Source organism: Bacillus rossius, chromosome 7 (genome assembly GCF_032445375.1).
Source record: "Bacillus rossius redtenbacheri isolate Brsri chromosome 7, Brsri_v3, whole genome shotgun sequence".
Taxonomy (NCBI): domain Eukaryota; kingdom Metazoa; phylum Arthropoda; class Insecta; order Phasmatodea; family Bacillidae; genus Bacillus; species Bacillus rossius.
The window spans coordinates 7,327,061-7,353,653 of NC_086335.1; the positions used below are offsets into that span (position 1 = coordinate 7,327,061).

Genomic DNA, 26,593 nt, shown 5'->3' on the forward strand with positions numbered 1-26,593 from the left:
GAATTAACATTTTAAAATATTTGTTATTGAACTGGTACTTACTAAGTATTTACTCAAAAAATTATTTTTCAGTATTTTTCTTTTTGGTGGTGTCAAAATGATGTGCAAGTAGTGTAGTCGGGTGGCTGCGGGGACCGGCTTCTGGCCGTGGTGCTGGTGCCGGGTCAATGACCGACCTCTCTGACGTCACGGCGGCCATCTTGGACTCAAAAAAGACTCAAAAATGACTCAAAATTCCTAAAGATTTCCCATTTTCGCCGGAAAATTTCCCGTTTTAGTCCTCTAAAATGCCATCAGCTTCGAAAATCCTAAAAACCGCTTAAATTCCTTAGCGATTAGCTGCTCTAGGCCTTACCTTGACAACTAGGATGATATGACCGCCATCATGGATTATGACGTCACCGTTGCAATTTCCTTTACACCCCCCCATCTTGAAAATCTGTAATTTTTATGCTACAATTTGTAAAAAAAAAATTAATCAAATTTTAATAAAATATTATTTAAAAACACTTTTACGTTCTCGATTCTAACCCGGTGAGGTCAAAATAAAAAAAAATGGTGACAGATCCTTCCTCCACGGAAGCCGCAGGCAGACTGACCTTCCATCACTAATGCCAAGGTATATATCGCCAGCTAGTATGACGTCACATCCACCATGCCAAGTATTCTTTGTTGCCACATAGTCTCTAACCAAGTCATGCCACTACACCACTGCCACCACTACATCACATGCACCACTAGACCACATCCCTCACAACATCACTGCAACAACTAAACCATGCCATTAACTACACAACTGCCACCAATACACCAATGACCAGAGTGATATGTTAGCGAAGTAAATGAGCTGTAGTGCAAGTGGGAAGTGAACTTCACTCGACGACAAGATGTCCGGATCAGCAAGCTTCTGGGGAATTCAGCCCAGCTATGAGGCAACAGTGACTTACAGATTTACAGCAATATCATTATCTCCACTTCATGGGTTTACAGCAATGGCGGAGTCCAGTACCGAGGAGGTGGCGCCAAGAGCGTACGCAGAATTGTATTTCTGTGTTGGTGGGGAAGGGGGGGGGGAAGTGCGATAACTTTGCCCAATGTTTGCTTTTAAATTGTTTCCCTTTTTGGTGAATTGTAGGGATTATTTTGACGTGGCAACGTCTAATAAATCGATTTACGCCGGCTGCACGCACGAAAAAGTGTCCCATTACGCACATTGTCCCGTTACGCTGTGTCCCGTTACGCTCATCGTACGCTTGCGCCGCATCTATCTCTCTTCCACTCGATTGGAACAACCATCGATTTGACTTTTTCGAGGCACATTAAACTTGAAACACTCCCATTCGTTTCCTTCTTTTCCTATCATCGTCCTATCCTTAACAGAATAACACAGATTGGAAGAAGTTAAATAGCATACATGTATAAAAGTTATAGTTAAAATAATCTCTTCGTTAAAGTAATAAACATATTTGAATTAATGAGTGCAAATAAAAGTAAATTTATCAATTAAATTGTAGATTTCATTTCACTCCTTCTTTGTATCCAAACAAAAAAGTGATAATTCAATAAAAATGATTCAATTTTATTCATAAAACTATGCAATCATTTCATCAATGTTTTGTTAAGACGTTGTCACGTTAAACTATCGTCCGTAAATCGACTTTACAGACAACCAATTTTTTTTTAAGATTTATGTTTTCGAAGGAAGCATATACAGCCTCATCCCCTCCCCTCCTATTGCCAACACCACTGGAGGATACAAACACTACAGCGTTCCATAAAAGACAGTAAATCACTTAGGAAGCGTAACCTATAACTGTTCTAGAAACAGAAATCAAGGATACTTTTGTGTTGATTTAGTATGATGCTTTGTTTCGCTATCACAATGTGTTGGGCAGCTAGTGGCCAGTTGTTATGTTGGTGTTACTGTCACCAGTGTAATCCCAGATGACAAAATGTAAGTGGTTATATTCTGTACATCATCGCAAACATTCAAAGGGAGAAAGTACCTGAAAGCATCGCTCTTTGGGTAGAGTCCGCCTGCGCAGGTGACGATGTTGCCGAAGCCCACGTGTGTCGACAGGAACATCTGGATGGTGGCGAGGTACCATACCTGCAAGACAAGCCAGTTACATTTACATCCTGAAGCAGCGGAAATAGCATGCTAATATTTTACATACATAACCTACTGAAATCAGTCAAGAAGTAAAAAATTAGCTGTCTGTAAAGTCGGTTTAGGGCGATAGTTTAATGTGATGTCATAACAAAACATTGATGAAATGATTGCATTCTTTTATAAATAAAATTGAATCATTTTTATTTTAATAATAAAATAATAAATACTTGAAATTATACTAGTAATCAGAATTTTAAAATGCAAGAATAATTAACCTTTATTGCCGAAATTGTTGTTGTAATAATCAATGAAAACCACATTAAATTTTCACTTCACTTTATAAACAGTCGAGTGGAGGAGAGATAGATGCGGCGCAAGCGTACAATGAGCGTAACGGGACACAGCGTAACGGAACAATGTGCGTAACGGGACACAGCGTAACGGAAAAATGTGCGTAACGGGACACTTTTTCGTGCGTGCAGCCGGCGTTCATCAATTTATTAGACGTTGTCACGTCAAAAAACAAATTAATGTATGATTGAGGTAGCTTGGCTTCTGGGTTGTAGCCGTGTCCTTGGCGAATAATTCACCGACTATTCGGTGGACATTGCAGTCGCCATCATCCTACTGTAACTGCTCCCTGATTATGGCAACTGCAATGTCGACCGAAACTGCTCCCTGATGATGGCAACTGAAATGTCGACAGAAACGTCGGTGAATTATTCGCCAAGGACACGGCTACAATCCAGAAGCCAAGCTACTTCAGACAATGGCCGTGAAAGCCTGCGAACATTATAAATGTATGTATGATTGTTTATTCAAATTAAAATTGAATGCAGTAAAGTTGGGTTAAAGTAACAGAGTGAAATGTATAGACTCATCTGAAACAACACAGATGACTGTTTCGAAACCGCGTGACGTCACACGCCACACTAGCGAGTCCTTATCTAACCGTGAGTCAGGAGGCTGGCCGAGATAACACGGGGTTTACTCGCGATACAGAGCGCGGGTTACCAACACTTGCCTTGCTCTGGTTCACGGGTCGACTCAGTGCATCGACTCGAAGACACAGTGGTCATCTGCAGTATGAAGCCTCGGAGGTCCATTTATGAATCAGTAACAAAATAGCATGTAATGTATTTACTCTGGTCGTGCCACTTATTCCAAAGACTAATGAGTAAAAAAAAAAAGGGGGGGGGGGTTCTGTAAAGTCGGCTTACGGACGATAATTTTACGTCATAAAGTCATAAGAAAACATTGATGAAAAATTGCATAATTTTAAATTTTCAAATATGATTTACAGTTTTTGCAAATTTAATTTAAATAATTTGTTTAAATATAATCACGAACAATTAGTTAAAAATCCCGCTTTAACCTGTTTGATGTTATAGAATATTTTTCTCGCACGGTGGTTGGCCGGTTCTTGCACGCTCGGCTCAGGCGGAACGTGACAATGCTTTTTCGTGCGTGCAGCCGGCGTTCATCGATTCATCGTTCAACGTTATCACGTCAAAAAAAAACGTCTTCTAGCTGAAGCGGCGACTGCATGAAGTTGCACCAGAGCCGAAGAGCCAGACTCAGGGTGTGAGGCAAGTGGCTCGGCCAGGAATAAGGGTTGACATGACAAGGACTTCACTACCGCGCCGACCCGTGACTGGAGCACTGGTGACGTCATAGGCCCGGAGCCGAGCAAGAACCAGCTTCGCGCTGATTGGCGACACTTGTGGCGAGGATCACCTTACAGTGGCGCACCCAGGGGGGGGGGTGATAGGGGTTTAAACCCCCTCCGAAAATGTGAAGAAAAAATCTAGAATGGAAAAAGTAAAAACATTCCCAGTCCCAGCAAAATAGGTACGATGGGCTATGGGCAGCGCTCAATCTACCAAACTTTGTGAGATGTTTTCAAGTCAGTGTATACATTATGGTGTTAGTATTACATTTGTAGTCTGCTACCGTGAATTACTTTAATTTTTTTTTTTTTACAAATTAGTTTGTCTTATATAAAAACTAAGAATGGTTTGTGCGCTACGTTTATCTCAATTTTTGCATAACTTTGGACTGTATCTTTTGCAGTTTTAACTAGACATTATATGTGTGAATTTTATACCCTTTGTTTTTACTCGTAGAGTGAACTTAATTTGTGTGTGTGAATGCAGCAAAAAGCAAACCATCATTGTCAGTGATTTAAGTTGCACAGAATGTGGACTTTAATGCATGCTATGATTCTCATGCTATTAAAATAATACTGATTTTGAGCGGACCCTGGGTTTGATAAAGGTATCTTTGTTTGATTCTTGTCTAAAACAAAACTTAGTACCGTACTAAAAATTATTCTTTTTTCTACCAAAAGTATATTCAATAATTAGATGCAAAAACTTCTTAAATAGCACCCATTTTCACCTAGAAATCCAAATTTTCCCGGGAGAGGACTCCCGGGCCCCCCTTTATTTTTGAAACCGGTGTTCCTTCATAAAAAAACAAACTTCAACCCCCCCCCCCCAGAAAAAAAATTCCTGGGTGCGCCTCTGTCACCTTATACTACCATTTTAAATTTTATTTTCATTTAGTAAGATGAGTTAGTTCCTTCTCTAATTTGGTAACACTTTGGCTTTCATTTCTGCAGTTTCTTTTAAAGCTATTTTTTTAAACATTTTAAATATATTTCTGTTATGCTGTTTTGTGCACATAATTTATCTAGCATTTTTAATACCTTTACCAACATTATAAAAGTGATTTAATTTCTGTTTGAAACAATTGTTCGCCGGCTTACTGGGAACTGTGTACAAGAGCTGCTGCTATCGGACGCCAGCGCTGAATAAGGAACGAGTCGTGCTGCGGCGTGAAGACCAACACTGCCAATAAAGCAGTTCCTTTTATATACGTAATAATGTGTAACAAATACAATAATACAAGTGTTCGAATGATTTTTAAAGTTTATATTACTTCTCGTTATGACTTTTTAAGTTTACAATATGTATTAGAGAATAGTGTTGCTACAATAAATTTTAATTTGGGATATCAACACGTTTGGTGCTTTCCCCGATGTACAGGAATTGGAATATGCAACACGAGGGTCCGCCATGTTGACCTCGGCTCGGCGGTAGCGATGACGGGTTCTCCCGCCTGGGGGCCTCATTGTGGTGTTCTCAATTACTCCTCGTTACTCATTAGTAATGAGTCATTACAACATGTCGTCAGTTTTCAAGCGCCTGTGCACGAGGCTACAATCATTGTCCACTGATGGAACCATCCGCCGGCACTGTCATCACTGGGCATAGCCTCGCATCTGGGGAGCTCCTAAAATGACGCTCTGGTTTCAGAGAGCGGCCGTGGCATGTCGCTAGTGTTCGAGAATGTCATGACTCCCCACGCATGTGGGAAACCCGACAACAATCACGCCTACCGCCATACTCGCAGTGTGCATTTCAGAATCGAGCCCCACTCTAAGAGATTCCCTACATGTCAGAACGAACTTAAAAGTAAAACTAGCTCTGCTCATCTGCATGCCTGCATCGACTTGTCATTTTGTGGACCTGTTTTAGTGCACCAATTTTGACAAAGTTTCGTACTGGACTTAACGTTTGCATACTGGCTGGTAAGTGTTTACTACGCATTTCAAGAAAATGGTGCTAGGGGATTGGCCAGTAACAAAGGTGTGTTTGCATGCAAGAAACGTGGTTTTGTTTTGCTGATTGCGACAGAACTATGATCGGGAGATTTCCAGCTCGAGCAACAACGTTCCTTCTGTGCCGACCACGTGTTAGGAATATTGTGAGTTTGCTGGGATGAAGGCCCGGCTAATAACCAAGGTGTGACAATGTGCACTTAGTGCGACTCTACTGATTGCCGACACTGTTAAGGGCTCCGCCCACCCGGGCACGCACACGGTGCTCAGAGCTTCAGGGAAAACAACGCGATTTCCAAACTACTCAAGATATCCGATTGGGGGCTGCTTACGAAAAACATTTAAGAGTTCGCTGAGGGCCGAAAAGTACTTTTGATTTCGGATTAAGTTTTTGAACTGTATTGTTAGAAGAGTGAAAATGGCTAAAACGCATGTTTTCATATTCACATTCTTGAAATAACTTAAGGGACTTGCATTGCACAATTATCTTCATTTCTCTGCCATATAATGTTACGGTCACCGCTCATATGCACTGGCAGAAGACTGCGTGCCAGTCCAGAGGAGACACCGCGCTAGAAGCACCAGCCAGTCCTGCCTCACTGACACACACACCCGTGACGAGGCGGGCCCCTTAAGATCAGGTGGTTTCCGGATCGAGTAGCAGCGTGGCTGGCTCGCACTGAGGTCGTGTCTGTGTCACCACTGAGGTCGTCGGCCTGGAGGTTCGGCCATTCACGAGGGCGTGGCAGCTTGGAACTGCTGACATTCCTCTGAACAGGTGATTTATGCTCGAGCAGCTGTCCACTTCCTCCCTACCGAGTGTTTAGAACACCAGTGGGGGTTTTGGTCTGGAAAATCAGCCAGTAACGAAGATTTTGCTGCATGAAAGAACTGCGGTTTTGTTAAATGAGGACACTTATCTGATACAATAATATCTGGCTCGCAAATAAAGTATGTCTTCTGCACCATCTATGTGTTATGAAAACTGATGAGTTTGTCGGGATAGAGGTGTCGTAAGTAATGAGGAGTAGCATCATGCAAGAAATGTGGTTCAACTGATTGCTCAAACTACTCTAATCAGGTGCTTTCTGGCTCGAGAAACAATATGCTTTCTGAGCTGACGAAATGTTTGGGACACCGATGTGGTTGTTAGGATGAATACTCATTTAGAAATGAAGGTTTGGCAGTGGTTCAGCTGATTGCTGACAATCCTCTATTCGGTAGACATCCAGAGTACACAGGTGTCTTAAGCACCAACCACACAATTTTGGACACCAGTAGTGTTGTCGGGGAAGAATTTCGGCCAGTAATAAAGGTGAGGCAACGTGGAAGAACTGTTGCTAATCTAGATGCCGACTCCTCTAACTGGGTGGTTTCCAGCTTGAGCCAAACTCTGCCTTTCGCAAAGAAACATGTGTAAGGAACATTGGTTAGGTCATAGGGCTGAAGGCTAGGTGTAAGCCCTTGTTATACCAAAGGCAACGATAGCCCATGTCCCCGACATTTGCTGGGAGATGTGATTAACTAAAAATTTAACCAAAATAATACTGACTCTCTACTACTATGGCTTAGTTGAAACCCCGCCCAATTATGTGGTGCCAAGCCAAAAACATTAAAAGCACAAATCTAAACAAGAAAATAAATGTAAGAACGGAGGCGGGTTTTGTTATAAGGTCGAATAAAATTCAAATAGTAAAATATTACAATACTGTATGATAAATTGCATATTGCTAACAATTAATCACGAAATAGTAGGAGCATAAATATGTAATTTTAATACTGATAAATACTATGTAAAATTTTCTCCAAAATAAATATCACAATCAAAGGTACATTAAATATTATCAATAATATATTTTAACATTATTAAAAAAAAACAAAGTATTAATAAGGCCTTAAAATTGCACTATGGAGGATATTTATTTACATTTATCCATCTTTAAAAAATGCCTAAATGTTCAGTACTATAATGCTGGGGTGACATAAAGGCTTTGCTATTAAATTCATATAAAGTTCAGAAAATATTTTTAGCGCAATATCGTATGCAATAGCACAGCATACATTACTTTAATCGCTGAACGGCGCTGGCATGCAAATCGTTAAAGTGGGCATGCTTCTTACTGGGGTGCTTTCCAGCTCGAGCTGCATTGTTCCTTCCACACTCAACATATTTCTCGAACATTAGCTGGATCACTGGGCTGGATGCTAGGTCAGTGTTAGTTTTTGCAACGCGCAAGAACTGTGGTTCTGCTTATTGCTGGCACTTTTAGAATGTGAAATTTGAGGCTCGAGCAAAAACATATTTTAATTGCCAACCATGTGTTTGGACGGGCATGTGTCGTTTTGCCTAAAGGCGTTTTGCCTAATTTTAGGCAAAACGCCATTTAGGCAAAACACAGTTAGGCAAAACACAGTTAGGAAAATCGCCGTTAGGAAAATCGCCATTAGGCAAAATGCCGTTGACCAAATAGGAGTTAGGCAAAATGCCATTAGGCATATCGCGGTTAGGCAAATCGCCGTTACGCAAATCGCCGTTAGGCAAAACGCCGTCAGGCATAACTCCGTTAAGGAAAACGCCGTTAAGGAAAACGCCGTTAAGGAAAACGCCGTTAAGGAAAACGCCGTTAGGCAAATCGCCTTTAGGCAAATCGCCTTTAGGCAAATAGCCGTTAGGCAATTTGACGTTAGGCAAAACGCCTTTAGGCGAAATGACTTTAGGCAAATCGCCGTAACGAATTCATGTTTAGGCAAACTGCCTTTAGGCAAATCGCCTGTTACTCGTTTGGACACCTTGAAGGTTGTTGGGTTGGAGGCTGGGTTAGTAACGACAGTGTGGCAGTGCACAAGAAGCAATATACCAGGAATTTGAAAACAACATAGGATGAGCTGCCTCAAAGCCAGGGAGTAGTCGAGATGGAATGTACCCTTATGCAAGAGTGTGATCTAATGATAATTCAATTTAAAGCTCGGACGGAACATAGGGTTAGGTAACCTCGAAGCCAAGGAATCTGACAGAGGAAAGGTAACTGGAATCCCAAAATCAAAACAGTAGGTAATAAAGTGGGAACTGGGGATTAATCAACGGAAAAATTAGTAACTTGGTGTCTGGATAAGTTGGGGCAAGGTACCTCGAAAGCATTAAGTGAGCTAGAGGCATGTTTTCTTGATATCAAGGAGTGAATTAAAGGCAAGATTCTTTGAAGCCAGGGAGTGAGCTAGATACAAGGTACCTTAAAGGCAGGGAGTGAGTTGGATGCAAGATACCTTGAAGGAAAGGAGAGAGCTAGGGCAAGATACCTTGAAGCCAGGGAGTGAGCTAGAGACAAGGTACCTTAAAGGCAGGGAGTGTGCTAGAGGCAAAGTACCTTGAAGCCAGGGAGTGTGCTAGAGGCAAGGTACCTTGAAGGCAGGGAGTGTGCTAGAGGCAAGGTACCTTGAAGGCAGGGAGTGTGCTAGAGGCAAAGTACCTTGAAGGCAGGGAGTGTGCTAGAGGCAAAGTACCTTGAAGCCAGGGAGTGTGCTAGAGGAAAGGTACCTTGAAGCCAGGGAGTGAGCTAGAGGTAAGTTACCTTGAAGGCAGGGAGTGTGCTACAGACAAGGCACCTTGAAGCCAGGGAGTGTGCTAGAGGCAAGGTACCTTGAAGCCAGGGAGTGAGCTAGATACAAGGTACCTTAAAGGCAGGGAGTGAGTTGGATGCAAGATACCTTGAAGGAAAGGAGAGAGCTAGGGCAAGATACCTTGAAGCCAGGGAGTGAGCTAGGGCAAGATACCTTGAAGCCAGGGAGTGAGCTAGAGGCAATGTACCTTGAAGGCAGGGAGTGAGCTAGAGGCAAGGTACCTTGAAGCCAGGGAGTGAGCTAGAGGCAAGGTACCTTGAAGGCAGGGAGTGAGCTAGAGGCAAGGTACCTTGAAGGCAGGGAGTGTGCTACAGACAAGGCACCTTGAAGCCAGGGAGTGTGCTAGAGGCAAGGTACCTCGAAGCCAGGGAGTGAGCTAGATGCCAGGAAGGGATGTGAGGTCCAGGTACCTGGCTGCTGAGCAGGTCCTCCCAGTCGGGGCTGGCCAGCAGTTGCAGGCCTGCAGCACTGGGGTCTCTGGCCAGGGACTCTGCCAGAAGAGCCACCAGGCAACACATGGTCGGGAAGTATGAGAGCAGCATCGCCACTCGACAAGACCGCTCGCTCCTGAACATCCTGCAATCATGTCGAAGTCACAGAATTATTGTTTTCCTTCGACATCGCTTGAGAAGAAAGGTTTCTGGGAGCACAACTGTGTTAAATCGACTTTTTCAATGTTACACAAAATTTTCCCTGTATACCTCTGTATTATATATGGCATAATTAGGTGCTGAGGATTAGAAGTAAAACCATATTTACAAAATAAATAATATGTAGATATATATTTTTACATTGCCATGAGCATACCTTGTTTTTGGGACACTTTTGTTCTTGTTTGAATTTTCCTCATTTCATTATTAAAATTTTTATATATCTTTAATGTCATTGGCGTTGATAATGTGAAAAAAAACTTATAACTGCACGCAAGTTACTCACCGCATCATGCATGCTACTCACAAAAACATGAAGGCTTTTTATTGCAGCATAATATCCACAGCAGCATTCAGACTACTTAAAGCAGGATGCGGGTTACTCCCAACAGAATGCAGGCTACTCACAGCAGAATGCAGGCTACTCTCAGCAGAATGCAGGATACTCTCAGCAGAATGCAGGCTACTCTCAGCAGAATGCAGTCAACTCACAGCAGAATGCAGGCTACTCACAGCAGAATGCAGGCTACTCACAGCAGAATGCAGGATACTCTCAGCAGAATGCAGGCTACTCTCAGCAGAATGCAGGATACTCACAGCAGCATGCAGGCTACTCACAGCAGAATGCAGGCTACTCCCAGCAGAATGCAGGCTACTCTCAGCAGAATGCAGGCTACTCTCATTAGAACGCAGGCTACTCTCAGCAGAATGCAGGCTACTCTCAGCAGAATGCAGGATACTCTCAGCAGAATGCAGGCTACTCACAGCAGAATGCAGGCTACTCACAGCAGAATGCAGGCTACTCTCAGCAGAATGCAGGCTACTCTCAGCAGAATGCAGGATACTCTCAGCAGAATGCAGGCTATTCCCATTAGAATGCAGGCTACTCTCAGCAGAATGCAGGCTACTCTCAGCAGAATGCACGCTATTCCCAGCAGAATGCAGGATAAGTACTCACAGCAGCATGCAGACTGTCCATAAAAGGAACAGTAGGGCGACGTTCACTCCAAACCACATGGCGTTGTCACTCAGTGGCATCAGGAACGTCAGTCTGAAACAGGCGAAGCCAAAGAGAGTACAATTCAATCGTTCTGTATCTAACTTCATGCAGAACATACAACACAATATTTTGGCTTCAGTTATACACACGCCATACGATATCATGGTTGCCTAAATCCCAATCAATATTTTTACTCAAAAATGTTTGACTATTTTGGAAGTATGTAACATGTTAGAGCAAAAGTATTCTTGGATTATATGAAAAAGCAGTGCCTTTTATTAAATTTAAAACTTTTTTAGGTTGGGAAATGATTAAAATAAACATAATTCATGAAATAAATAAAAACACATTATGAAATATTTAATATTGACCCTGTTTTATCTTATATCATAGTATGTTTTACAATGCCACATGCACAGCTTGTGTGGATGTGTATAACAATTTTTCCGGCAAGTAACCAACTTTATTAATTTAATTTTTAATATATATATAAACATTTTTAGAACGTAATATAATCAAGCCATGATACATACACAAACATATGTTTATGTCTACTGTATCTCCACTTCTAAAATGGAAATAGAACACAAACAAAGCATGAGAGTATCAAAGTTACTTCCAAAAATATATACAACCTGCCTGTACAGCCTTTAAAAAATAATAATTACACACAGCAAAAAATTTAATTTGCAAAAAGGTCCAGCTTAAGCCGGAATTTAAATAGCACCTTGGGTAATATTTTGAAAACACAAAAAAAAAAGCTTATTCTAAAAATAATAATGCTAACGGATACAAGTACGTATTCAGAATAAATAACTAATATATAAAGTTTTCTTTCGTGTAGAGGCAACTAAACATGTAACATACATCTCATTATCACCCTTAGTGTATCCTCGTTACAATCCGAATAATAGTTATAGCGTTTTTTTTACACAAAGCCCGTTAGAAAGAAACAGTTCCCCCACAATAATGGAATATATCCGCTCGTGATAAACTTCAAGACGTCTTTGCGCCCATACAGAACCTTAGAACAGCGACAATAAAATATAGGACGGATACAGATACAAACACACATAAAAAATCTATACAAGATGTTTAAATGTGATTACTAAACGCTTTAATCGGTGCATCACCTTTAAACCTTTAATAAAATTACCTGCTGGTGCGTACGAAATTGACGATATTGTAAATAACTTCAAAGAAAAGCTACCAAATAAGATAGTCTTTCAACTGCGTGGAAAACCAAGAACCCAAAAAACCATTCTAACAAGCAGTGAAAATGTCTACTTTACGAAAACTGGGACCATAGACACGATACTCGGATTTGAACCAAAGATTTACGATGCAGGAAAAACGTACGAATATATGCGAGCAGTAAACATATTGCCCGTGAATGTCATACGAATAAACTGAAATTCTGCAGGTGGAACGTATCTCAATGGAAGACTAAACAAAAATTTTCGCCAATGGTCCCGCCAGGATATAAGCTGGTTGAGGTGTTGCAAGGTATCATTTACATTCCAGTCATTGTGAAGAGCGCAAACGAAATCGTCGAAATAATCGTTGACTAGCGAGGACGCTTGGTGAATTTTCAAGACGAAAAAATTACATTACGTCTTCACATGAAGCGATGAGCATAAAGTTTGTGACACCAAACAGTTATAAAAACAATCGCATTGTGGTGCAAAGAACTAAATATTTACAAGACGACGGTGCGATAACACTTGGGGGGGTAAAGTTTATTCTTAGTATAGGAAAAGTGCAAAACAAATTGGGAGGACGAAATCCTCTCTGTGGAAGATCCGTTTATTGTTGATGATATAATTACGAAAATGAAACTGCACAAGTACCAGCCTTTCCTGCTTGGGTCGTATGCATTACCTTCAGAAAAAAATGTACGCATTTCTGTACAGCACCAGGATATCTTTACTTTACCTTCGCAGTCGTTTCTACATATTAAGAAGAATGCTGAGAAAAAACCAGATGGCACCCATCCGACAACGATGTTAATATCTTCAAATGGTATTCTTCACCGAATTGAGTGTATTACATACGTACTCAGTGGCGTCGATGTAGACCAGACAAAGATATGTGGGCATAACATTTACTACGAGGAGTTATCTTTGGCTCACGCCGAATAAAATTTCTGCTGCAAAGATGGTAGGCAGGGACCTCGAAGATGAATATAAGCTTCCTGTTTATGCCGAAGGAAAATTCGAAGTTTGCGTTCCTCTGTCCATGGTTCTTGTATTTACTGAAGACTATAAGCATATAATCATTAATTCGAAACAAGAGCTCGTGCTGCTTCTAGCCAACATACACATTAATGCAATTGTCGCTGCTGCAGAAAACCAAGAGACTGTCTCGCTTACACTACATTCTATTGAGTAATGCTGCCTCACATCCAAGTGAGCTCGGTGGAACGCATCAAGATGCTGAAGAATGTAGAAAATGGCAAGAACATTGAAGTACTTTTCAGATGCTGGAGCCTGAAAACATACCCTGGCTTGCCTCAATGTCGCTATGGAAAACCAAGATACATCATCGTCAAGCTTCAGACTAGAAGACAGCTTAATGCAGGCGTGAACTGCTCCGTGTTCGATAACTGTCAAATACGTAACGTAAAAATATTTTAACATATTGAAAGCTACCTGTGCGTGGACATAAACAAAGACTTTGAAAACAGAATATTTCTTCTCGCATTTCAAATGTATGCCAAATTTCAGAAAGCATACTATTGCCGTAGAAGGTCCCCGAAACTGAGTCCCGACAGTTTCAAGAACAAGGCACGTTAATGGTGTTTGACTTTTCCAAACAGGACGATCGAATAAATTCAAACATCATCGACTGTAGAATCGAGTAATCTACAAGCGGAAAAATATTCCACCAAACACTTAATCATTTTGTCTTGATACTTACGATTCATTTGCATCTTACAACTATCAAGACAAGATTGTGAAAATTCTCTCATAAATATTGGTGCACTTGCGAGATTAAGTCAGTTTTGGCCGAGCATTTCTAGCATCAAGATGTAGGTACTACTACCTACAAGATAACCAGAGCCAAAACAGATTTTTGCACAAGTAGATTGCTGTCACATATGATGACGGCAGGACTCGAACCCGCACCTTCTAACCTCAGTACCCTTGGAAACTATTGGACAAAAAAGTAAATGCTCGAATTAATGCCTATGAAAATATTACCATGGCCTGAAGTGGGACGAAGATAAAATTTCCTACCATCAAGTGAATAACACTCTAGATGATTTGCTATTTCAGAATCCGCGTGGCATTTTTTATGTCGCCGGTTCTGAGCGGAAGAAATGGCTGAGCAAATTTGTAATGGAGGCGCTGAAATCGCAGACCTGCAGACCGACTACGGCTGTCCTTCCCTGCGCAAGCTTAGTGCAAAGTATTGCAGGCAGCCACACGACAAGTTAAAATGAGTATGTACCAGTACAAACTCGCTGCTAATGCGTAAATGGCACTCGCAGTGGGAGTGGAGCTTGCATGTATAAAAGGCGTGGAACAGTCTTCAGTTGCCATCCAATCTATAACATGTTTTCGTTTCATCCTGCTAACGTGTACGTGAGTGTAAGACCTAGCTTCAGCAGTGTAGAATACAGCTACCGGGATGCCGGGTATCTGCTCACATATGCTGAAACCTGTGATGGAGGCGCTCGGCATTGGCGGTTTGCGCACTTTCCTGTGTCCTACGAACCAACTCAGCAGCTACTAATTGCTGCGAACCTGGAAACTGTGCCGTCCCTCACATGAGACCTCACACGATCCTTCCTGCCAGCGTCGAAGAAGTAGTCGCCTCGTCTGCACGTGAAACACCAAACTCTGTCGAGTTGCGACCTGCGATGCATCTACGCAGATGCCCAAACGTCGTGTGTCTCCTCGTAGTTCAGGCAATGATCCTGTCCCAACAAACACCGAGTCAAAGCCAAGTAGCAGCTGTGGTCGCAGAAGATGACCAGTCAGATACCTGTGTTCCTGAGCCCGTGACCAGCGACCCAGTTGGAACCAGAACCGATGAGGCAGGATCAAGAGTCGATGAGGCAGTCCTTGCAGCATTAAAGACTTTTTATTTAAATCTTTAATGTCTTAACTTAATATTCATTTGTGTTTTTTTTCAATATAAATTAGTAAAACTTGGACTTTGTGTATTTTTATTTCTAGAATAATATGGTACATTCATTTTTATCTATTAAATAAATTTAATAAACATAAAGTTGATTATTTAACTCACGTATGCCAGCAACTGTGGGTATAAAAGCGAGATCTAACCGACAGGGCTCTCAGTCCATTTCTGACTGTGGTGCAGCACAGATCGTCTAGGGATAAGTCATCAGTTTCTTGGCGACTTCTCGGCGAATATGTGTTCTGTGCAGGCTTACTGAATTCACAAAGATGTGAAAGTTTTACTCTTTCAGAAAATTTTGTGTGTATGCTTTTCTAAATTAGTATTTTCTGATTATTTTAATAATTTTATAAATTTTTAATGAGCGCTGTCAGGTAAAGACTGAAAATAATGAAGAAAAAAAAGCTTTGAAGTTTTTGGGCAAAAAATAAATTTTGTTTCTTTGTTTTTTACAATACAAATTTCTCTTTGACAGTGAATATGGTTCTTGTTAAATGCCAGATTTCCAATTTTGGATAATATGTTACACTTCGTCACCTTCTTGATGGGTTTGAATATTTTTGAAAGCTTAAGGGAAATCAGTTAAAATAACCGTACAATTAAATTCAGCGTCACGAGAATTACTAAGTTGGACGTCTTCTAACAAGGGGGAAAGAGCATCCACGAATACATTTTGAGTTCCTCAGATGTATTCTTCAAAATTCAAAGAATTATGCCTTATGAACCAATAACTAATCTTGGCTAATTGCGTAGGATGAGAAATAAGCCAATATAAAGCCTGATTATAGGTTACTAACAAAAATGCAGCATGTTCCAAACATTGCCTAAAATTTTTAATGCCACAAATCACATGCAAAAATTCAAATTTATAAATAGTGGATACTTTCCTGCTGCTTTAAAGCCCTAGATACATCTGCGAAGGATTGGCGTACGCCATTATTTCCTCAGCGATGACTGTTCTGTTCCTATTGCCCAACCTGATGCATCAGTTATCAGTATGAATGTTTTTTTTAAATTAGTCTTATGTAGCACTAAGTGATTGATAAAGTCTAGTTTAAAAGTTTTCAAATGCATTTTGTTATTGTTATGCTTCACTCTATTCAAAATAACAGTTTTCCAACCAAACTTAGTTATAGGTACTGCATATTCTGCCAAATTATGGGTAAATTTGTCGAAAAATCTACTCATTCCAATGAATCATAATTTTTCCTAAATATCACAGAGAGAGGAAATTCCCTTATGGTTTTTGTTCATTCTGGGCAAATGGGAAATAATTTTGTGACCTAAAACTTAAATTGCCTTAAGTACAAGCTTGACCTTTTGAGGATTTACAGTACTGACTGCTTTCTCAATACATGAATAAACTTCCCTAAAATGTTGCAGATGTGCTCTAAAAGTTTCAGCATTGACAACAAGGTTATCTGCATAGTTGTAAACGAACTTAAAATTGAAATCATAAAACATCTGTTCTAACAACAATGTAAGAACATGGGTCTATGTGGCAGGACTGTAAGGTATATGAGTTAATTGATATCTATAATTTAAAGAGTATACAGAAATTAGTGATTGTTTTAGATTTTTGACGTGACAACGTCTAATAAATCGATGAACGCCGGCTGCACGCACGGAAAAGTGTCCCGTAACGCACATTGTCCCACTACGGATGTCCCACTACGGATGTGTCCTGTTATGCTCATTGTATGCATGCGTGGCATCTCTCTTCTACTCGATTGGAACAACCATCGATTTGACTTTTCAATCATATTTTCGTAGTTTGAATTATTAATATTATGTAATTTAACGATCGTTCACCGATTTTCAGCACAATCGGTACGGTTATTAATTTCCCGCCTACCACTATAAGAAATAAACATGGCGGACTACATACGTTTTTAAAACTTCTACAACACAAAACAAAATTTTTATAAACATATATAACATCTGAAACAATTATTTCCAATATGGCCTCGTGGCTGTGCGGTTAGCATAGCTGACTATCAATCCAAAACTTAACGGATCGAATCCCGGCCGCTGCGATACCTTTATTTTTGTACTTGTAAAAATAAATACGGCGCGCGCGACATTACAAAAGTAATAGATATATTTGAATTAATGAATGCAAATAAAAGTAAATTTATCAATTAAATTGTAGATTTCATTTCACTCCTTCTTTTTATCCATACAAAATAGTGATAATTCAATTTTAAAAAAATGATTCAATTTTATTCATAAAAGTATGCAGAGGTAGATTTTATCATACAAAAGATAGAAAAACTAAAAAAAAAAGATTCTTCCTCAAAGAATATAATATTTTTAATGCCTAAATGGTTTGGTTGCAAAAACCTTTTACGGCTCAGTCTCAGGCCGAATATGATATTTCATTTTCTTCTGGATCAATCATTTCATCAATGTTTTGTTATGACGTTGTCACGTTAAACTATCGTCCGTAAACCGACTTTACAGACAACCAATTTTTTTAGCTAATATTATTTGGTGATTTAGGGAGTTCAAATCAATATAAGTGAAACACTTGGCTTTAGAAAACCCGGGGAAAGCTGGATGTAAATCAGGCAATGGGATAAAACTATTTCTATCTTCTGATTACTACGGCGTAAGTCAACTACCATCAATTGCTTTACATTGAATTAAGGAACTTTCGCCTCCCAAATATACAAACCCAAGGTCAAGGTGGAATATCTTCACATTCTACGGAGACGGCAAAAAAAAAAAAAAAAACACTTATCAAAATATTTAAATATGCAAAAAATATCGTTAAAAAAATTCCCTCCCATATTGTGGTGTGTCAAATACATGTCAAATTCAAAAATCCAGTGCATAAAAATATAAGAGAAAAAAGGGAAAAGTGATAATTAATTTTTAAAATTTTACGTTTCCGAAGACGGCATGTTAATTTTCATTACACATACATATTACTAAAAAAAATAATGTCAGTAGGTTGGCACCAAATTCCAAAAGCCCCTACAAAAATTTCAAGGATACGAAATTCTTCAATAGAAACATACCAAAATAATGATTGTACTTATAGGAAATAAGAGGTTCACAAACATGCTAGCATATAATCATAGAACATTACAAACTAGTGAATATTTCTATATAGTTAAATACTGCACTAGTGAATATTTTTATATAATCACTAAAATACCTCAAAATACTAAAATTTTAGAAATGTACTAAAATATTGCAAAAGTTTAAAACTATTAGTAAAATGTCCTTTACACATGTATTCCAGTAAAATTATTAAGAAATATATTCATATTAGGGTGAGAGTTGGTTTAAATATCGCACTGTAATCAAAACGTATTTCCATATTGTTCCATAACGTTCCATACGTTACATCAATTTTTCAACTCGCTGGGCAATACTATGTTTGTTCAAAAATAAATACATTTAAAACTTCAGGTTTGTTTACCTAGTTCAAAAAGGTTTGTACTCTTATCCTGTGATTCTGTAGGCATGCATACACAAAAATTCATTAATCGCTGCTTCAGTGCTTCGCATTGAACTGGCGTAGCTGTGACTTGATGTAAGCTTTTGGACATACGCCATTGCTATGCACACGTATGTCTGTAGAAGAAAACTACAAAAAACACAAATGACAAAAACACAAATTAAGCAAAAAATTGCTGTTGTCAGGATATAAACACCACACAATACTCCACTACAGGAATATGGTCAACAAACAAAGAAAAAACAAAGAAAAATGGACTAACAAAACGAAAAAACGAAAAAAAAAAACCACAAATGATGTCAGCACAAAAATACCGAACCCAAAAAAATTCAGCTCAACAGTTAAAACGAGACAAAAAAACAGCAAAACGAAAAGACGAAACAAACACAATGTTTTTTTTTTTCGTTCTCTTCTGTTTTTTGGAAAACTATTGTGTTTGTTTCGTCTTTTCGTTTTGCTGTGTTTTTGTCTCGTTTCAACTGTTGTGCTGAATTTTTTGGGTTCGGTATTTTTGTGCTGACATCATTTGTGTGTTTTTTTTAGTTTTTTCGTTTTGTTAGTCCATTTTTCTTTGTTTTTTCTTTGTTTGTTGACCATATTCCTGTTGTGGAGTATTCTGTGGTGTTTATATCCTGACAACAGCAATTTTTTGCTTAATTTGTGTTTTGGTCATTTGTGTTTTTTGCAGCTTTCTTCTACAGACATAAATGTGCATATCAATGGCGTATGTCCAAAAGCTTACATCAAGTCATCCACTCCCATTGCAAAAATCTTTCAAAGATAATATGGCGTAGCTGTAATGTCAGGTTACTCTGTCCATTCATGGTATTTGTGGCCACACGCAAGCTTTTAATGCTGATCAACTGCAGTTAAAATAATGCAGTTAAAATAAAACTAAAAATTTCAGGACGATGACAACATTAGGTACGCAATGGTAACACCGCAAGAGACATATTTACTACAGAATTAAAAACAACTTGTGGATTTAAATTCGTGACCAAGGCTGAAGTAGATTTGGCTAGGTTACGTTGAAACGTCATGTGTCAGGCAGTAAGTTTGATTAGGCCAAAGTCTAGTTTCGACTGACTCGGATCAGATGTACTGGCAGACTTTCAGGAGTGGTGGATGAGAACATCAGCATGCTTGAGACAAGGCCGAGATTGGGTTAATTCAACTTATCCACCAACATCTTTCCTTGAGTGGAGACATTATGAAATGATGTTATCCGTGTCTTCAACAAATTGAAGGAATGAATATCCAATTAATCTTAAACACATCTCTCTAAAGGTGCCATAACGATTTCTTATACGTGTAAGAGTAAGTTCAAAACTCTCCCCGTCAAAGTTTTGCACTAGTTCTTCAAGCAATAAGATTTTAGTTGATCAAGGTTGTATTCACCATTGGGATTAATATCTTTAATGAATTATGGGTTAGGTTGTAAATTAGGCTAAAAGACTGTGCGTAGCGTTTGGCATAAGGTGGCAGCAGTGGCATCCACAGGGGCTAGACCACACAGCCTGCTTTCAAAGCAGAGCTCATATTTAAAATAAAATATTCCGGAATCATAGTGCACACAAAACTTCATTAAACAAATAGAATTGCTGAACCAGCCCCAAGCCAAAATATATGTAATAAGGCAGGGACATATGCAAAACAAAACACATCCAAAGGAAATGTCCGGAACCACCAGCTCTGCTACCAGACATGAACCAGTTACTGCCGTCCCACCCTTAGCCAACTGGAACTGCAGTGGGACCCGTCAACACAAGACTATGGATCGCTTTGCTTGGCATGTAGCAAGGTGAAGCAATGAGATATGAGAAAGAATGGGCTGTCTGGTATGCACTTTGAAAAAAAAAAGAACTTACGTTTTATTTTAGATTTAACAAAAAATTAAAACTCAATAATTTTAAGCTTATTATGTATTTAAATTCCAAACTAACTTAACATAACGGCAAATTTAATAAAATATGAATTTTCTCTCCATTACATATTTTCAAACATATATTTGGTTTGTTATCCAAAATAATTTGACCTTTAACATATTTTTAATAGTAATAATAAAAGTCACAAATAATTTTTTTTTATATTGGGTTGATCTATTTAAATTAATGAGGTACAATTGCTTCGGTGTTGTTACAACAAAAATTACAAAATTACAATTTAAATTTGTTTTTACTTTTGAAGGTTAACAAGGGTCCCACACAGAGTAGAATGTGAAGCATGTTGAATAAAACTGAAATCGAGGAATATTTCCTGAACACTGCGGTCTGCTGTCACTTCAACTAAGACAATACTCCTCACGGCAGCTCCTGGCATTATCAGTTCATATTGGGCGCCGCGTGGCCGCTAACCCAACCGCACTTAGAACGACAATTTTACAACAAAAATGTTAAATACATCGTAACACGTAAAACCACACGTTACCTGAATGATAATAATTATATCCCATCACTAGATGCGGTACAAAAGTATCTAAACACAACATTATAAAAACATATTGCCAAAAGAAATAAAACTTATTTTCAGAAGAACTTATTTAGCTACCAAAATTGTATAGCTTTCAAAGAGTTAAAGATGACAGATACAAATATTTCTGCACTTAATCCTACAACATTTTTTTGGGAAGCGAACAGTTTCCTTATTTAAATATGGCACAAAACAGTTTTGAAGTTCCTGCGTCTACAATTTCCAGTTCCTATGTTAATTTTCGTGATGTTAGATTAAATAAACAACGAAGTCCAAATAAGACTAAGGAATAATATACGATCAACGTATCTGTGATTAACTTTGCTATAAAGCTGATGCAAAAAAAACTGCATGCTGTAAAAGAAAATTTGAATGTATATGTAAATTATTCTGATGCAATAAATCAAAAACATAATTTTAAATAAAATTAATGACGTGGAAATCAGTTCGCCCTAATTAAAAATACAAACTACCAAGTGAGCACGCGACACAGCATCCACTTCGACTCAGACTTACATGAGATGTCTGTTGTCTCAGTTTTCTAGTGGTGGGTTTCATGCTACCAGTCTCACTTCAGAGAAAGTAGAGACCACTTTGTACTTAGCGGCTTTTTTATATTATACGGGTTTGTTTGAAACCTCAGTCGTTTTGGTACCGTAGTACTCCGTAGTTCCGCTCAGCTACGCCCATAGCACCACACAAAAGTAACATTTACTTAATTGTAGTAGTTCTAGTAATATGGTTACGAAACATATTAAATGGTTAAACAAAACAAATATTACCTACTACATGGTTATATAATTCATTCCATAGAAAAATCATGCCAAAATTTTGTCAGTAGTATGTATGGGCAATAAATATCATAGATTCAAATTCAAACCAGTAGTATAGGAATGGGCATACTGGGACTGGGTTCTGGGTGTGGATTGTGATTGTCGGTCCGCCATCTTGGATTGTGACGTCACGGCGGCCATCTTGGACGAGCGTAACGGGACACAGCATAACGGGACACAGCGTAACGGGACATAACGTAACGGGACAAGTAGATCACGGCGGCCATTTTGGATCCGCCATCTTGGATCCGCCATTTTGGATGACGTCATTGTGTTCTCGAAAATTCCGGCGATGTGTTTTCCGCCATTTTGGATGACGTCACCATTGCAATTTGGACGCCATCTTTAACTTTTTTATTTATTATCCGATTTTAATGAAATTTTTTTTAAAAATTAATAAAAAAATCCATTTAATAAAATTTTAATAAAAAATATTTAAAAAATGTACTTTTACGACACGGAGTTAAGAGTCCTCGGTTCGAACCCGGTGAGGCCAAAAAAATTAAAAATGGCGACCGATCCTTCCCCCGTGGTGACTTTTGGCAGACTGACTCCCACCACTTTTCTTAAAGCATATATATATCGTCACCTAGTATGACGTCATGTCCGCCATCTTGTCTTCGTTGCTGGAGACCACCATCTTGTTTTCGTCGGCGAGAGTGCGCTGACACCATGTTAGTTTAGTTCGTATCCGCTAGAGTGCAGATATGAGAAAGAATGGGCTGTCTGGTATGCACTTTGAAAAAAAAAAAGAACTTACGTTTTATTTTAGATTTAACAAAAAATTAAAACTCAATAATTTTAAGCTTATTATGTATTTAAATTCCAAACTAACTTAACATAACGGCAAATTTAATAAAATATGAATTTTCTCTCCATTACATATTTTCAAACATATATTTGGTTTGTTATCCAAAATAATTTGACCTTTAACATATTTTTAATAGTAATAATAAAAGTCACAAATAATTTTTTTTTATATTGGGTTGATCTATTTAAATTAATGAGGTACAATTGCTTCGGTGTTGTTACAACAAAAATTACAAAATTACAATTTAAATTTGTTTTTACTTTTGAAGGTTAACAAGGGTCCCACACAGAGTAGAATGTGAAGCATGTTGAATAAAACTGAAATCGAGGAATATTTCCTGAACACTGCGGTCTGCTGTCACTTCAACTAAGACAATACTCCTCACGGCAGCTCTGACACCCGCCATCTTGAAATTTGACCGCCATCTTGGAAATCCGTAATTATTTAGCTAGGAATTCGGGAAAAGTTCCAAAATTCATTAAATAAATCACTCATTAACTTACATATTGATTCGACGGATTCCCGTTTTTGGTTCGATACCCGATCGATGCAATAATGTTTAATTTTATGTAAAAAAAATAATTGCCATAAACCATGTTCAAAATTCATTAAATAAATTGACAATAAATATACTGATTGAATAGATCGAATAAGGTCCTTGGTTCGATCCCTGACCGATACCAAAAAACAACTTTAATTTTAAAAAAGTATCACTAAAGTGTAAGGTTTGAGAAAATAAAAACTCCACAAGTTCTTTTAAAAAAACTTTTATTACATACATACTACACTACTACAAGTACAAAAAAAATACACAGACAAATTACTAAAGCCTTGGTTAAGATTTATTTCCGCATTTAATCTTGTGCTGTTCAAGACACTGTATAGCTGTGAGTCCTGATTTTCGAGGTCGATTAGCAAAATACTTAAAGCACATCTTACACATATAAATCTTATGTTGATGTTTTGTAACCTGGGGTCTCACAAGTCGGGAGAAGTTTTTGATGTAGCAGTAGTGTGCAGAACCGCCTTCACTTGTCACAAGCAACAAATCGAAATGATTTTTTCTTTCTTGTTTGGTTACCCGAATCGGACACACCTTATTATCCTCATTTAGCGCATACACATTAACTGAGACTTCAGGGTTATTTTTCTCAAAAACTTTTATCTGATTTAACGGTGGCGGATAGCACAGTCCATCGAAGTTGTACTTATTCTCCAAAGCATAATACCTCTTATCAACACGGTTTTGATGACTTCCCTCGACAAATCTTGCCAAAATACTCAATTTAAAACAAAACTGGTCCTTGAAGTTTTGGCAATTGACTACTGCTCTTTTGTTGACTATCGCCTCAGGTAAGGCAATAAATGATGATGTCTGATGGTATGGAAGCATACTATCACTTGATTCGTTTCCTATGCACATAATCTTGTGCCTGTCCAGACTGTTACAATGCGAAAAAACCTTATCGCATTTGACGCACTTATATGTCTCTCGAGAGATTGTCAGAGACCTACTGCAGGTTATTGATGCACCACAATATTTGCATTGATGCGATGTACGCTCTTCATTAGTTGAAGAATCCATTGCTGATGAAACTTCAGCTGATGGTGGAACAGCACGTATCGTTGTCTCCTCTGCAGCAGGTATCGGGATCTCCACCGCCGCCGTGGTCTCCTCTGCAGTCGGTATCGGGATCTCCGACTCCATCATCACTGCTGCCATCGAGGTCCCCGCTGCTGACGGTAAATAGTCTATTCCGGTCGACATAACTAAACCACACGAAACTACCTGAAGAGAGCAAGTCCGTACTGCACCATGGTCAGAGGTGAACTGCGGGTCCAGTCGTCTGAACCTCGCTTATATACCCGTGGTCTACTGGTATACCTCATGAGTCAAAATAATGTCTGTATTAAAATTTTTTTTATTAGGTACCTAAAAATTGTAGAAATAAAAAACACACGAGTTCCAGTTTTACACATTTATTTATAAAAAGTACACAAATACATATTAGGTTAAGGAATCAAGCATTTTCACAAGCACAGTCTTTAATGCCGCACGAACTGACACGTCGACTCCGGTCCCAACTGGTTCGTTGACTCCGGTTCCAACTGGTTCGCCGGTCATGGTATCAGGAACACGGGTTTCCAGCTGGTCATCTTCTGTGACGTTGACAACTCCGACAAGACATGGTCGGTGACGTCTGTGACCACGTCTACGCCTGGGCTTTGGCTCAGTGCTAGTTGGGACAGATTCACTGCCTGAACTGCGACGACGAGACACACACCGTTTGAACGTCTGCGTAGAAGCATCACAGGTCGCAACAGGTTGCAACACGTCCATGTTTGGTGTTGCACGTGCAGACGAGGCGACTACCTCAGCGATGCTAGCAGGAAGGATTGTGTGTGGTCTCATGTGATAGACGGCACAGTTTCCAGGTTCGCGACAATCTACCAGCTGCTGAGTCGGTTCGTAGGACACAGGAAAGTGCGCAAACCGCCAATGCTGAGCGCCTCCATCGCAGGTTTCTGTATATGTACGTAGATACCCGGAATCCCAGTAGCTGTACTCGACACTGCTGAAGCTAGGTCTTGCGCTCACGTACACGTTAGCAGGATGAAACGTAAACATCTTCTTGCGGGTAGAACGACAACTGAAGGCACGTACGTATGTACGTCATTTATATATATGCAGGCTCCTACTAACATTGAGTGTGCCATTTCTGCATTAGCTGCGAGTTTGTGCAGGCACAGACACGTTCAAACTTGTCGTTTGGATGCTTAACGTCGTACATTGCACATAGTTTGCGCAGGGAAGGACAGCCGTAGTCGGTCTGTAGATCTACGATTTCAGCTGCTCCGACGTCACACAGTTCTCGTAGCCATTTCTTCTGTTCGGGTCCGGCAACGTAGATTATACCACGCGGATTTTGCAGTAGTAAATCTTGAAGTGTGTTTTTCACTTGGTGGTACGGAATTTTTCCTTCGTCCCACTCTAGTCCGTGATAATATTTACATAACCATTCGTTCGACCGTTTGCTTTTTTCGTCTAGTAGTTTCCACGGATACGGAGGTCGGAAGCTGCGGGTTCGAGTCCGGCCGTCGTGAGTGACGGCAATTTCCTTGAGCACGAATCCATTTTGGCTCTGGAAACCTTGCAGGTTGCAGTACATTCTGAAACCGACTGATGATGGGATGATACATGCAGACGTATTTATATCTAGTTCAATATTTTAACGAGACCTGAAAACGCGTCGTAATTAATTACTCTGTCGTGTAGGATTAGACAGTACGCCGTTGTGAGTGGCGGTACGTCATCTTTCGTGGAAATTTCCAATCGACAATCAATCATAGAACTGCGAATCGATTCGTCTTGTTTGCTCACGTCAAATACGATTAGCGGAGCTAATGTTTTATAGGTGTCTGGACTCAGAATCGGGTGCGATTCTCGTCCGTGGTACGAAGATTGGAACTGCGTGTACATGTGATACGGCAAGGAAATACCACCATTTTCAAAATCAATGTTCATGTCCACGTACGGGTAACTTTCGCTGTTTAAAAATAATTTTACATTTTCCATAAAACAGTGGTCAAACACCGACCTGTCGGCTTTCAAGTTCATTTGTCTGTCTGTCTGCAAAGCTAATATTATATATCTAGGTTTTTCCGTACTGCTCGACGTCTTGACGACCCAGTGATTGCGTCTATTCTGGGTCAGTAAGGGGCACGTTACGAGATTCCAGCTCCTGAACGCAATTTCGACCGTCTTGTCCTTTTTCACGTAACTTAAAAGTCTGACTCTTTCTTTCGTGCTGACGGTTATGTGCGGAACAAACCACTCGGTGCTCGTGACGGTGACTGC

General features: G+C 39.5%; 1 protein-coding gene across 1 annotated transcript in view; it reads right to left on the reverse strand.

Moving 5' to 3' along the window:
* LOC134534400 (sodium-dependent nutrient amino acid transporter 1-like) overlaps nucleotides 1-26,593 on the reverse strand; it is a 241,445-nt gene that overhangs the window by 67,061 nt on the left and 147,791 nt on the right. The window contains exons 8-10 of the mRNA XM_063372865.1: nucleotides 10,965-11,057; nucleotides 9,767-9,932; nucleotides 2,007-2,110 (exon numbers count right to left, since the gene is read on the reverse strand). Coding sequence (XP_063228935.1) covers nucleotides 2,007-2,110; nucleotides 9,767-9,932; nucleotides 10,965-11,057 — 363 coding nt within the window. The remainder of the gene's footprint in view (nucleotides 1-2,006; nucleotides 2,111-9,766; nucleotides 9,933-10,964; nucleotides 11,058-26,593) is intronic.